The 13,937-nt window shown below is 39.0% G+C and overlaps 1 protein-coding gene across 1 annotated transcript in view; it reads right to left on the bottom strand.

Annotated features, from left to right (window-relative positions):
- Nucleotides 1–13,409, bottom strand: part of THSD7A (thrombospondin type 1 domain containing 7A) — a 449,214-nt gene extending 435,805 nt beyond the window's left edge. The window contains exon 1 of the mRNA XM_007463528.1: nt 13,247–13,409. Within this exon, the coding sequence (XP_007463590.1) occupies nt 13,247–13,409 (163 nt within the window). The remainder of the gene's footprint in view (nt 1–13,246) is intronic.
- Between the last annotated feature and the right edge of the window lie 528 nt (nt 13,410–13,937).

The following is a 13,937-nucleotide window of genomic DNA, read 5'->3' on the forward strand; positions in this document are numbered from 1 at the left end:
GTCTGTGAATGACTCTTTCCTCTATTTTTCATATCTTTCATTAAATAATCAAACTGATTTAGCTTGTGGATGATTCTATCAAGAGAGAAAATTACTTCGAGAAGAATGATCTTGAAAGCTCTGAAAACTTTCATCACGATTTGGGACATCATGATGTCCATGCTGCTGCAGCACTTGATCAACCACGGTTCAAAGACCACCTTGTCTGCTCTACAATATTTATTCTCTTCCTGTGGAATTTTCACAGCTGAAGCAGTTCAAAGCCAGTTCTCATATAAAACAAGCCAAGGGAACTGGAGAAGTTATAGTAAACCTTGCAGTAAGAGAGGGGGTGAGAAATGTATCTTAGCGGCACTCAAAGCTTTCCTTACGAATTATGTGATTCCATAAATCCAAATCCAGTCTGATGACTCTCCCATTACTGGTGTGTAGTCACCACTGCAAACTGTCAGAAGAAGCTGTTTTATAGAGTGATTGAACCCTATGATCTTCACTGCATTTCTGTGATTATACACGTACCAGCTCAAGGCAGCAGATGCCTTGCTCCAACTAGCTCCTCTCATTCCATAGGGCCTGTTAACTAATGAGAACAAATGAAGCACAGCATCTAATGTGGAGGGAAATACTGACGCTGGCTGGAAGTGGGACTGTTCAGATACCTTGATTTTGGAGTTTCATATATTCTCATGTCATTCTCTCAAACTCAAAAAAGTATTTTTAAATTATCTTTTCCATCCTATATTTAAGCTTCAGATTTTTAAAGACCTGATATGATGGTCAAGCAAAGGTTGTGAACTACTACCCCATAATCCAACTCTGGCTCACTAGACATTGTATTTGGCAGACAATGTTGTCCCTTATGAGAGTTGTTTTTTTTTTTAAGATGTTGGGCGTAGGAGTTTGTTTATTTATTTATTTATTTATTTTTGCTGCGTTGGGTCTTCGTTTCTGTGCGAGGGCTCTCTTCAGTTGTGGCAAGCGGGGGCCACTCTTCATCGCGGTGCGCGGGCCTCTCACTATCGTGGCCTCTCTTTTTGTGGAGCACAGGCTCCGGACGTGCAGGCTCAGTAGTTGTGGCTCACGGGCCTAGTTGCTCCGTGGCACATGGGATCCTCCCAGACCAGGGCTCGAACCCGTGTCCCCTGCATTAGCAGGCAGATTCTCAACCACTGCGCCAACAGGGAAGCCCTGAGAGTTTTTTTTAATGGAACGCCATCTCTAAATTATGGCAAATAACAGACCCTCAGCAGGGTGAGGAGTGGCATAGCTTCTTTAATTAACCAAGTCCCCATAGAGAAGAGTGAGTTCAACCAGCCTTTACCCCATGGCTGGTCCACTTCACTCATTTATATTCTCTGTCACTGACCCCACCAGAGAAATAGTACATAGATTTCAGGTTTACTCATTTCAACATTGGTCTAATCAAAAGTGTAGAGGAAAAAATATCAAATCACCCTTATATATAAACCTGAAAGGGTCTCCACTCTTGAAATAACTGTGTTTAATCAGCATTACTTAAAGACAGCATTGCTCATAGAAAGTTTGCAAGAACAGTTTACTTAACGGTTTACTTATACAATCAACAATCTGCTAAAATTCATAAATTCACATATGGCTTCATATTTACAAATATTCTTTTATTCTTAGTAATATTTTATCCATCCAAATAGAGTTAGGCTCCTAGATTCCGTAAGTCAAAAAACAGCTAACAAAGGCTAAGCTCTGTAGGAGGGCCTGCTCACTCTAGTCCACACACGCCCTTCTCCAGACACACCCAGCTCACTCCCTGCTTGCTCCTCATGCCTCAGAACTTCTCGCTGCCCCTGGACACACATGTCATTTAATTTCTTCACAACTGTTCCTCTGTGCCTGGAATTCTGTCTCTCTAGAGCCTTTGTACCTTTTGTAAACAGTTTATTTTTCAAACTTGTGTATTATGAAATCTTCCCTTCCCTGTCTCCTTCTGCAAGATAATCACCCCCTTCTCATTCTACATCTATCTATACAGGCTTCTGTTTTTGTAATAAGTTCACTAACTAATAATTACTTATTTACCCATGATAGGGGACTTCAGAAGGGAGGGGTCCATGTGCTGGTTATGTTTGCCCCCAGCACCTAGCTTGGCATAAAACAGGCATTAAGCACTTGCCAGTTTTACTTAATTGAAACTGATCAATACAAACTGATGAAGAAAAAGTTTACCCAATTTTTTATTTTATTTTTTTTTTTACTGTGACTGGAGTCCCTGAAGTTGCGTGATGTAGAGGCTCTGAGTAAACTATATTTCCCATAGGAAAAAATACATTAGATATAACGTATATATTATATACACACACATACAGAATAAAGCAATAGTTAATCCAGATCATTCCACCTGGGTCTGTTATCTGTACTGCCTTAATGATATCACAATCAATGTAAACTATTTACAAGTTAATATTTTATATAAATGATGTTCTTGGACATGCTGGCAGGCAGCGCTATTAGAAGAGAAATACTTCTTGGAAATTTGTGCATGGACTGTAGTTTGAAGACTGTTCAGGCACCAGAGGATCAAACACAGAAAGATGGTTAGACATAAAAAGGATCTTAAAATAAAACCTATAAGTTAGTGGGAGGTAATGCAAGGACTTGTATAATAAGATCTTTTATATGACTAGGCTCTTGATGAATGTTGTATTGGCATAAAATTTTCTAAAATAAAATTTTAACATAAATTTTGTATAATTAATATTTTAGTGAAAAGTATTAGTAATTGCACACATTTTTAAAACTCACCTCTATAAATACCAGGTATAAAACACATGTGAGGAGGTATAAAAATTTCCACAATACCAGATAAATTGTGAAGTTCTGCAGAGTCATTTAACCATAAATAACTGTGCTATTTGCATGTGCATGTATGTTATATGCATTTATGTATCTAGGTATGTATGCATGTATATGTACGCTTGTAATGGTGTCTTATATTGTTGTTGTAATTCTACCATAATTTTATAAATGCTAGAAAATTTTAGAGAATATACAGATAAACGAGTTGTAATGGGCATAAAAATGTTGAATCATCATCTCTCCTCCAAGTTGAGAAACATTTTAATTTCCTTCAAAAGACTCTGAACCACATATATTGAGGTAAGTAGGAGATGTGCATGTACATATACAGAGCATGTGCATGTACATATACAGAGATGTGCATGTACATATACAGAGCATATACATGACATGTGCATGTTCATTTACATACAGAGGGAGGGAGGGAGAGAGAGAAATAGAAAACATACTATCAGAGAGGAAAGAGGACTTTGAGAGAGGAAGCCTCAGCATTCACTGTACATTCCTTACACCCTTTCACTCAGCATCACAGACCAGGAAAATCTTGCCAAGAACACTTAGGTGTTTCCACACAAAGGAATTTTGGAACACATCGTCCCACTTAAAGAGTCACACCTCCAGCATTCCTTGCATGGCAAAGATATGCACCGTCACAAGTAAAAATGAAACACTAAGGCTGTTTTAAAACTACTTTGAACAACTCTGCAAAGAGCAAAGCTAAGGGCTTTGCAACTATGCTGGTGGCTCTGACAGCAGGTAGAAAGCAGAGCAACATCAGTTGCAGAGAAGCTTGAGATGCAAATGCAGATCCAAGAAGAAAGAAGAATCAAAATGAATGAAAGGATCCAGACAGATCCAGGAAACAAACTCCATCCAGAAAGAAGGCATTCACAGCTCTCACCAGGATCACACCAAGTAAGAGAGAACATTTACGAGCACTGATGTGTGCCAGGCATCATCTAAGTACTTTACAGGTTTCTCTCAAGTTATCTTTAAAATAGCCTGAAGAGGTAGATACTAACATCATACCTATGGTATGTCTAAGGAGCATGAGACACAGAGAGATTAGAGATCACATTCTTAAAAAATTATGAAATTAGGTCAAGATTCATGTTTGGCTCAAAAGTCTCTTCTTGAACATCGCCTTTTATTTATTACACACACATGCAAATGCACACAAATATATATTGATTTAACTCCTGAGCAATCAGTGTCTCTTTCATTTCAAGCTATAAGTTCAATTCTCTGCACGCACTCTCACTGTGAATGGGAAGTACCTGAATACAGTGGGTCCTACAGACATTTACAGTTGCACTCTCTGATTCTGGTTGAGAAGACCAAAGATAATCTTTAAATATGGAACCCAAAGAGGCACTATTTGTGCTCTGATGCCATTCTCTAGCAGGCACATTATAGAACATACTTGCAAACATGTCCATCTACAATACTCAGAATATTCTATTACTGCTATAATAATCCAAGGGATAACTTTTTATCCAGACTGTGTGGCACAATTAGAAAGCCTTGCATTGGCCATATACCATAAGTTAAATTATTGCAACCACATAATCCATGCCTGTTCCTGATATTTGCTAGGGAAAACTAATTTTCTATCAAGCTCTCTCAATAGAGCAACATCGTGTTTTCTACCCCCATGCACACAAACTATCCACTTCTAAGTCACTGTCTTACTACCCCCATTTTGGGGGTACTCAGCACTTTGTGTTCATAGCAAGCTCTGTGGGAGCAATCTGAATAGCAGGCTGCCTTGACAATTTGGTTCCCAGGTCAATTTACCAGAGGTTCAGGACAGTGGACCTCCACTGTTTCCCAGAAGTTCAGAAGGATACTGCACCTTGACTTTCTGCCAGCCCATGGCTTCCTCCATGCAAGAACAAGGAAAAGTGAATATGTAGCCATGTATGTGATTTATGAACCAGACCAGAGGCAGCTAGAGATACAGCACATTCATAGTGTACTTGAAAATCTCACAAGCTTGCAGGTCCAATTTAACCTTTAATATATCAGTTCACTTTCTTCCCTTTCAAGGTATTGTTCATCACTTCCAAACTCTCTCCCAAGGGTTTTCCCTCAAGGTAGAACAAACTAGACCAAGTGTACACCCATCTCCATTTATTCTTTACTTAATTACCATGTGTGCTTTCTCTTTATATAAACAATTGTGCTTAGTGTGGGTCATAACATCAGAACAACAAGAGGTGGAGTATGTGCAGCACAGGCTGAATTGAGACTTTGAACTCTGTCACAAAAGAGTTCTACTGGCTCTTACTACTCTTATTTATATGATAAAAAGGATGCAGATCCCCTACCAGAGAAGGCATACAGATGACAAATAAGCAGATGAAAAGATGATGCTCAATATCGTATGTCACTAGGGAATAGCAAATTAAAACAACAAAATAAAACTGCATGCCTATTAAAACAGCTAAAATTCAAAACACAACAACACTAGCAAGGATGTAGAGCTATAGGAATTTTCACTCATTGCTGGCAGGAACGCAAAATGGTACAGTTTGCAAGACGGTTTGGCAGTTCCTTACAAACTAAACATACTCTTACCATATGATCCAGCGATCACACTCCTTGGCATTTACCCAAAAGAGCTGAAAACATAGGTCCACACAAAAAACTGCACATGAATGTTTATAGCAGCTTTATTCACAATTGCCAAAACTTGGAAGCAACCAGACATCCTTCAATAGGTAAATGGATAAACTGTGCTACATTCATACAATGGAATATTATTCAGTGATAAAAATAAATGAGCTATCAAGCCATGAAAATACACGGAGGAACTTAAATGCACATTACTGAGTGAGAACGAAGCCAATGTGAAAAAACTACATACTGTATGATTCCAACTGTATGACATGCTCAAAAAAGCACAAGTATGGAGACAATAAAAACATTAGTGGTTACCAGCGATTTGGGGGGAGAAAGGGAGACATGTAGGGATGAACAGAAGCACAGAGGATTTTTAGGGCAGTGAAACTACTTTGTATGGCACTGTAATGGTCGACACATGTATTGGTGGATATATGTCACTATGTATTTTTCCAAAACCACCCAATGTACATTAGAGTGAACCCTAATATAAACTGAACCTTAATATAAACTACGGGCTTTAATTAATAATAATGTATCAATATTGGCTCATCAGTTGTAATAAATGTACCACACTAATATAAGACATTAATAATAGGGAGAATTGGGGAGAGAATGAGGCGGTACATGGAAACTCTGTACTTTTTGCTTAATTTTTTATAAACCTGAAATTGCTCAAAAATAAAGCCTATTAAAAATAATTTTTAAAGGAATGCAGATGATTTGCCCATATTTTTCTCTCCTTGTTTTGCTGCTCTCTCTTATAATGTCTTACTTTCTTTTCAAGTTTTAGCAGTCATGCATAGCTTCTCCTGAATTTACTGATGTCACTCTATGTGGACCATCTCTCTCTGATGGCTCCTGGAACACGAGCCCCACTGAAATTTATTACATGTGCCATTTGAAAATTATTGTCCTTATAAAGAAGTGTATTTGTGATTTTTCCCCATCTGCCCCTATTTCATTTCTTTTCGCATAGTGTAACTTTGATACAATAATAATCAGTAAAAATGATATCCCAAATATTATGATTTCACATGGTAAATTATGCAGAACACCAATTAGCTCACTAGTTCTTCTGCAAGATGAGAGGACATCCTTTTGGTTAGGTCCAATGACATACTGGAAGCAATAATTACTTTTGGCATCAACTGTTTTAATTACTACCAGGTTTCCCCCACTCTTTCCTTATTGGGTTGTTTTTAATTGTTGTATCTCTTCCTCCAAATAGAAGTACTTTTCTTGCTGCTTCGGTACCTGGGGATTAAATGCAAATGCCTGTATTTTTTTCATCATTTTAATGCATTCTAAAGTGTCAAGTGTAAAGTTCTGATGAAGGAAATCAGAAAAAATCTCTACCTTATGACTCAACTGGAACCTCTAACTCACACTCTTTGATGTTCTTGTGATAGGAAAGATATATTTTCCTGGATGCCACTTCCCCAGGGCTTCTGTCATTAAGGGCCACTCTAATGTGCCTTCATATTAGGAAGCCTAGAGGCTTCCACTCTCCCCTTCTCAGAGAGATCCACTGTCCAGGGTCACCATTGGAACTTAAATCAGAGGCTAAGAGGCTTCATTTCCTCCTAAAAGGATCCAAAGCATATCACACTTCTCCAATAACCTAATCAGAACGTCAGCATCTCATCCCACCACCAGTTCTTTATATAACAATAAAAGGTAGGAAGAGACCTGGGTATGTGTTGCTCTACAGCACTCTTAATGCCAGTCCTGACTGGGGACTTCAATATTTTGCAAACCAGGCAGCTACCTATAATTTGCATAAGGAGTGATCCCTGTTACCACAGTCCACTGAGCTATTAAAGCTTCATAAAACCACCTGAGCAGTTGATTTTTTGGACCAAATAACCAATAAGCTCTCAATGAATTCTGAGTACTAACTGTGCTATGTATGCTAAGAAAGAAGGGTAGGAAAACAAGACATAAACTGTAGTTTATTTATTTATTTATTTAAATAATCACCTAAGATGTTAAACAAATCATAAACCACAAACAATTCTACTGTGAAAATATTTAATTTGGAAGGCACTGGTGACAATGTTAACTGCACGAATGTGAAATTTCAGACTCCCGAGAAATCCCGAGACACTAAACAAAATGAAGTACAAAAATATCTATTTATATATTTATATCTATTCACCCTGAATTTGTGCTCAAAATATTTTGATGGTCTTTGATCCATGCTATCTACATATAAGTGCCAAACTAATAAGAAAAGACAAGCCTACAGTAAAATAACATCTCTTTCTAGACTTGTTTTATTTGTTTGTCCTGGTGTCCCTTAGTTGGAGAAAACAGATAAATGGGTTGGATCATTAAAATTCCTTCAAGATATGTCATTTTTAGGAGAGGAAAAGGTAAAGAATGGGAAGAGAACTAATTTTTTTTTAATGTTTACTATATTTAAGGTACTGTGCTAGACCCTTTCTATTTACTACCTGTTAAAACTTCACAAACACCCTCTCACTTCAGAACTTCTGTCACCATTCTAAGGTGAGAAAACAAAATCAGAGAGTTTAAGTAACTTGACTAGTCAGGTAGAGGCAAGATTTAAATAGTGATCCCCAAGTCCATGTTCCTTCCATTCCACAATGCTGCCTCGCTATTAACTTGTGGGAATATGTAGCCCTGTAACTAGATCAATTTGTAATTTCTAGTGCATTTACAAGAAAAGATGCTTTAGAGAAAGCTAAAGTTACTAGCCTTGTTCCAGGTCATAAAATTAAGTAACCATTCTATTATATGAGAGAATAATAGCAATAATATAACCTACCATTTATTGAAGTCCTAATACACTCAAGCACTCTACTAATATATACATATGTTACCATATTTAATCCTCAGAAAACCCCGATAGAATACATAATATTTATCCATACTGGAGATGAAAGTAAAAGATTCAGGGAGATGAAATAATTTCATAGGTCCCATGGATAAAATATTTCAATCCATGTTGTTCCAGATTAATTGACATTGACACCCACGCTCTGTCCATCCCTATCTCTGCCCCACCTCTATTCTTCATTTAATGAGCAAACTGTGTCACATTCCAAATTAAGACAAATTGTAAGCACAACTGAAATGCAAAACACTTTTTTAAGGATAATGCCACCCTTATGTTACTACTACCTGGTACAACACCCCTCTCTCCTTTGTTATTTAATGAATGGCAGGATTAGGATGGATATTTTTCCATGTACACTGCAGAATATTTTATATTAGTATAAGTACATGAAAGAAAAAGAAAACACTTGTTTTTATTTTAAACTGAGGAAACAAAGTATTATTTTATGTGCAATTAACTATGTAAAGGACACAGTGACTGTCATTAACAGCACTGTCTTGCAATGCATGAACCCTGGTCAAAAGTGTTTAATGTGAGAAGTAATTTCCTTAAGACAAAACTCAACTGTAAATACCCTCATCACCTGATGCTGAAAAAATGGCTACTGTGTATCTTTCTTGGATTTTAGTGTAATTTCATTATTATAAAAATAAATTCAACTACTTCATTAAGACCTTTTGAAAATATATCTCTATGGCATAAGTTGATAAAAGTTGGTTGTATTCACTATCTTCTGTCTGACTCATGTTTCACTCACATTTTGTTCAATGCACTTCATTTGGAATTGCTAGGTGAATATAATTAGCCATAATTATTATTGAAACAATTCCATATTCAAGAATATTAAAAAGTGGAAAACTGTCTAACACTCACCAGTAACAGTAATTATTCATCTTCCAATAATATAAGTGCTCTAACTCTGCAGGTATGAAATATATTTTTCAAGTATTCAAACAAAGTTACCTTTCAAATGACTATGGCACAAAACTGTTGAAACATTAACTTTTATATTTTAATATCTTATATTTTGGTTTTTTCTCTGTTGAAAAACAACAGTGTAGTAGAGAGACTTAAATACCACTTGCTTATTCACTTTATCAATAACTATAATTTCTCCAGTATCTGGTTTATTATTCAACTAAGTTTCTAGCTCTATCACTCTACTGAAAATGTCTTTTCCCAAAACAGTGTTAATTATCTTACCAGTTCCTCCTCTTACTTGATCTTTTCTGAAATATTTCATAACCCCTTTCCAGACTCTTGGAAATGTTTTATACTTTTTGCCCCCATCCCCTTCATAAGATACCTTCTTCATTTAGCACTACTGGCATTTTCTCTGGACCTGTTCTGACCATACTTTCTCAGGCTCTTTCACTAGTTTCTCTCCCATACTGACTCTTAAATCTCAATATTCTCTGTGAAGTATTCTGGCCCCTCTTTTCAATATTTTTGTTGTTTTAATGATCCCTCCCACTACCATGCCTTGAAATATTATATACGTATTGAGTTCCAAGCCTATACCTTCAGCCTAACACGTTCTCCTAATCTGCCCACCCATTCACTAATTCCTCTATTAGCTGACTGAATTACTACTACCTCAAGTTCAGTATATCTGATACTGAGAATTAAACTGGTATTCTTTCTTCCCCAACCACAAGAAAACTGTTCTTCCTTCTTTCATATCCTCTATCTCAATCAAGTAACTGTGTGCAGACATGATGCAGAGAGCATTAGTTCCACCTCTCCTTGGCAGACACTGTGTCCCCTGCACTCCAAACCTGAGCTAACACTTCTGCCATGTGCCCCCAGCCCTCCTCTACTCATCCTTCACTATAAGTGGTTTGTTCCCCTTTGTCTCTCAGTTCCTCTCCTCACTGACCTCCCAGCCTCTTAATTTACCTTTCTCACTTCTGGGTGAAGAATATATCAATCCTCTGCTCTAAGGTTATAATGGCTTCCACCTGCTTACAGGTTACACTCTAACATCTTTACCATAGTTTGAAGGTTTTCTTACAATCTGGCCCAACTCATCTCATTAGCACTAAATCCATTCATTCCCACCACATATTCTGGACTTGAGCTGCAGTACTTCTAAGACCTAGGAATATTGTCATGCCTTGCATTTTTATTTGTTCTCTCTATCAGCTACACAACTTCTCTGCTCTCACAGTGTTTTGTTCATGAGTATGGTATGCCATGTTGTAAATGTTGTGTATTGTTCAACTGTAACTTTCCTGGGGGCAGGGACAACAATACCCTAGCCAGCCTCTACCACAATGACTTCAAATAAGTCACAGAGTGAGTCCTCAACGACTCTTTGCTGTTACTGACTTAATAAAACATTCATACAATATACCTTATGCATTAAACGTTCATATATATTATGTACATATATACGTATATATATGCTAATATACTACGTATGTGTATAGATGCATACATGTATGTTTATGGTGTATGTATGTGCATATGTGCACATACTTTAGGGCTGAAAAGGCCTTTAAATATCATCTTTTCTAATCAATGAATATCACAAAACAGGAAACCAAGAACTAAAGTCGTTAAATGACCTAGCTAACATTCTAAAGCTCCTTAGTGACAAACACAGTGTTACAGTTCCTCTCTTAGCTCCTCATCCAGTGTACCTTTCACTACATCACTTTAATTCAATGATCTCACCAGTAATGTGATTCCAAATAATCTGCTCTACCAAGACCAAGCCTATCCCACTAGAATCTTGGACTGTTTCACCTTATTTTCTCTCTCAAATCCCTGCCTGCCTCTTTATTTTCATCAAATGAGGAACACTTATGATTCTGTCATCTCTATATCTTCATTTACAGTGTATTCCTCTCCTTTAAATATTCCCTATTTCCTCCAATAACTATTCTCAGTTCCTTTATAGATATGGTGAAGTCTCCTTTCCCTCTGGGAAAAAATAAATAGGTCATTCTTTTGCTCTCCTGTCTAATTCACCATTTTTTTCACCAAACCAAGGCTCACCATAAAAGAGATTACATTATTCTCATCATACTACCTTATATATGTACATGCACATAACTTTGAAGTTTATAGATTACTTTCTCATCACTCACTCATTTGATCTTCATAATACTACGAATAGTCAGGAGAAGGTCCCATTTACAGGCAGCTGAATAAACGGGGGGTCAAAAGTTAAGTGACATGCCAACATTCCTAGAGCTAGCAAGAGCTGGAACTGGCACTGGAACCAAGGTCTCCATATCCTTGCTTTCCACTATCTTAAACTGAGAGCTTTCCACTATCTTAAACTGAGAGCTTTCCACTATCTTAAACTGTTTATTGGCTTAAGTTGCCACCATGACATTTATATTGACATGTATTGGCACCTCAGATGCTGCACAGTGAATGTTGCCTAGCCTCTTTGATCTGAATTACTGCTTGGCTCTTGTTACTTTAACAGTACAAATTTCAACGGGGCAAGTACTGTTTTGTCCAATACTTACTTACTTGAGAAGCTCTTACCGAGCATCCAAATAACACCATTTAATAGTAAATTATAGTTTGACTAGTGTTTGTTATGACTGAGCTTCTGAAAATTAAAACTATGGCTTCAGCTAAATTAGATATCTTCTTTATTTTAAATTGAAAAAATCAATTTGATTTCATCTGCATCCACTAATCAACTGATCTTTAAACTGCAAGTGGTAACAAGAACGGCTAACACTAACATCCAAATGGCTTTTCTAAACGTGTGTTTATGTGTGTTATTTCATGCAAGATTCTGAGGCAAATTCTGTACTCTGGCTTTAAATAAGTTTCTATTCAATCTCCTCACTAAGTTGTTAGATAGATGCAACTTCTTTAAAAATTCAGGGTATCAGTGTAATTGTAGAGTAGACTGATCTGTCTCTGCATGGGGGGCTACAGACAGCTGAAGCCAGGAAAGAGACACACTCACTGTAACTTGTTTGTGATCCCATGACCAATATATACTTTCTCTCCTGTCTACTGCATCCTTCTCGTAATGTCTAGTCATTGCCAAGAAACTCTTAATTCATTCCTAGCACTAAGCAGTAAGAATAATGTTTCCCACTTTCTTCTTATAAACCCAAAGTTTCAGGTCTGCTGAACAATTCTCAGTGTCCTTTAGAGGAGAAACGAGCCTCAGGAGAGGGAGTGGTAATTCCTCATTTGGTATTGTTTTCCTGCCTGTCACTGCCTCACACCAGGACCTCTAGTCAGCACTTTGCTGGGAGATTCTGAGGGACAATTAGTTGCTGCTTTTGCTGGCTGGTTGAAAACAAAGCAAAAACTTTTTCAAGGCAGGAGAAGTTAAAACCTAAACATCCTAACAATTGCACACTTTAAAAATCCCTCAATTCGCTCATTAAGAATCGAGATTCACAAGGTCTCAGTCAGCTCACTGCAGCCCCATTTGCCTTCAACTGTCAGAACTGCCCTCACTTGGCTTGTTTCCACGTGTCCCACATAAGCTGTACCTTAAATGTAACTCTATATCCATATATATCATGGCACAGAGTGAACTGTTTGCCTAAACACAGAATAAAGACCGGAGTTAAAATGTTTGCTTGCTCTTTGCTAGAAATATATTTATTTAAGAAAGTCCTAGTAGAATGAGAACGCAGAGGTTAAAAATATTGCACGTAATTACGAAAGCGCAACGTTGGTCACCCTCATTAACTACGGAGCTGTGAGAGGAATAGTCCAGTGACTCACTAATGCTTTTTAGTTGTTAGGTTTTTCTTTCTAACAGCATCGGCCATGACCTAATTTGCTTCCTAAGAATCGTTACTTTTTTACCTTAGGGTCCCAGCACCCCCGGGTCATCAGAAGCACAGGGGTCCCTCCTGAAGCCCAGCAGTTTCGTAATGTGGACCCAGATGGGAAGATGGGAAGCAGGGGGAACTCCGTCCCACTTACCGGTCTTCCACAGATAGAGGGTGGGTGCCTCCGCCGCGCCCGGCGCCGCAGCCCCGCAGGCGCCCAGGCACAGCAGCAGCGGCAGCAGCAGCGGCAGGACGGCCGGGCACGGGCCCGCAGCGTCGGGGCTCCGGGACGCCGTGCGCCTCGCTTGCAGCCCCATGCCGCCCGCAGCCGCTCCAGGGTCCAGGTCCGGGACGCGGTTGGCAGGGAATGTTCCTTTGCCCTCGGAATGTCTTCCCAAGTACAGAACGCAAAGCTCTCCCCGCTATTGTTCTTGTCAGATGAAAAGGAGGGAAAGCGCGTTTAACACCAGGGAACAATAGCTTCTGCGGCGGCCGTGGCTGCCGCCGCCACCGCCACTAGCGGGGATGCTGCTGCCGCTGCCATTCCGCGCAGAGTGGCAGGTCCTACAGGCGAGAGAGGCAGCCGTCCGCAGGGGGCCCCAGCTGACGGAGCAGGTCCCGAGGTCCGGGAGGCAGCGCAGCCCCCGCCGCTGCCAGCTGGAGAGAGAGGAGGGGGGCGTGAGCCGACAGGAGCACCGAGGGAGCCGCAGGCAGGGGGAGGCGAGAGAGCCAGGGCAAGAAAGAAGGCGAGCGAACGGGAGCGGGGGCACCCACAGCCAGCACACCCACCAGAGAACTCCAGTGCACATGGCGCGGTGAAATATGTTTGGACGGATACACCACTA

The sequence above is a fragment of the Lipotes vexillifer genome, unplaced genomic scaffold (genome assembly GCF_000442215.2).
Source record: "Lipotes vexillifer unplaced genomic scaffold, Lipotes_vexillifer_v1.1 scaffold118, whole genome shotgun sequence".
Taxonomy (NCBI): Eukaryota; Metazoa; Chordata; class Mammalia; order Artiodactyla; family Lipotidae; genus Lipotes; species Lipotes vexillifer.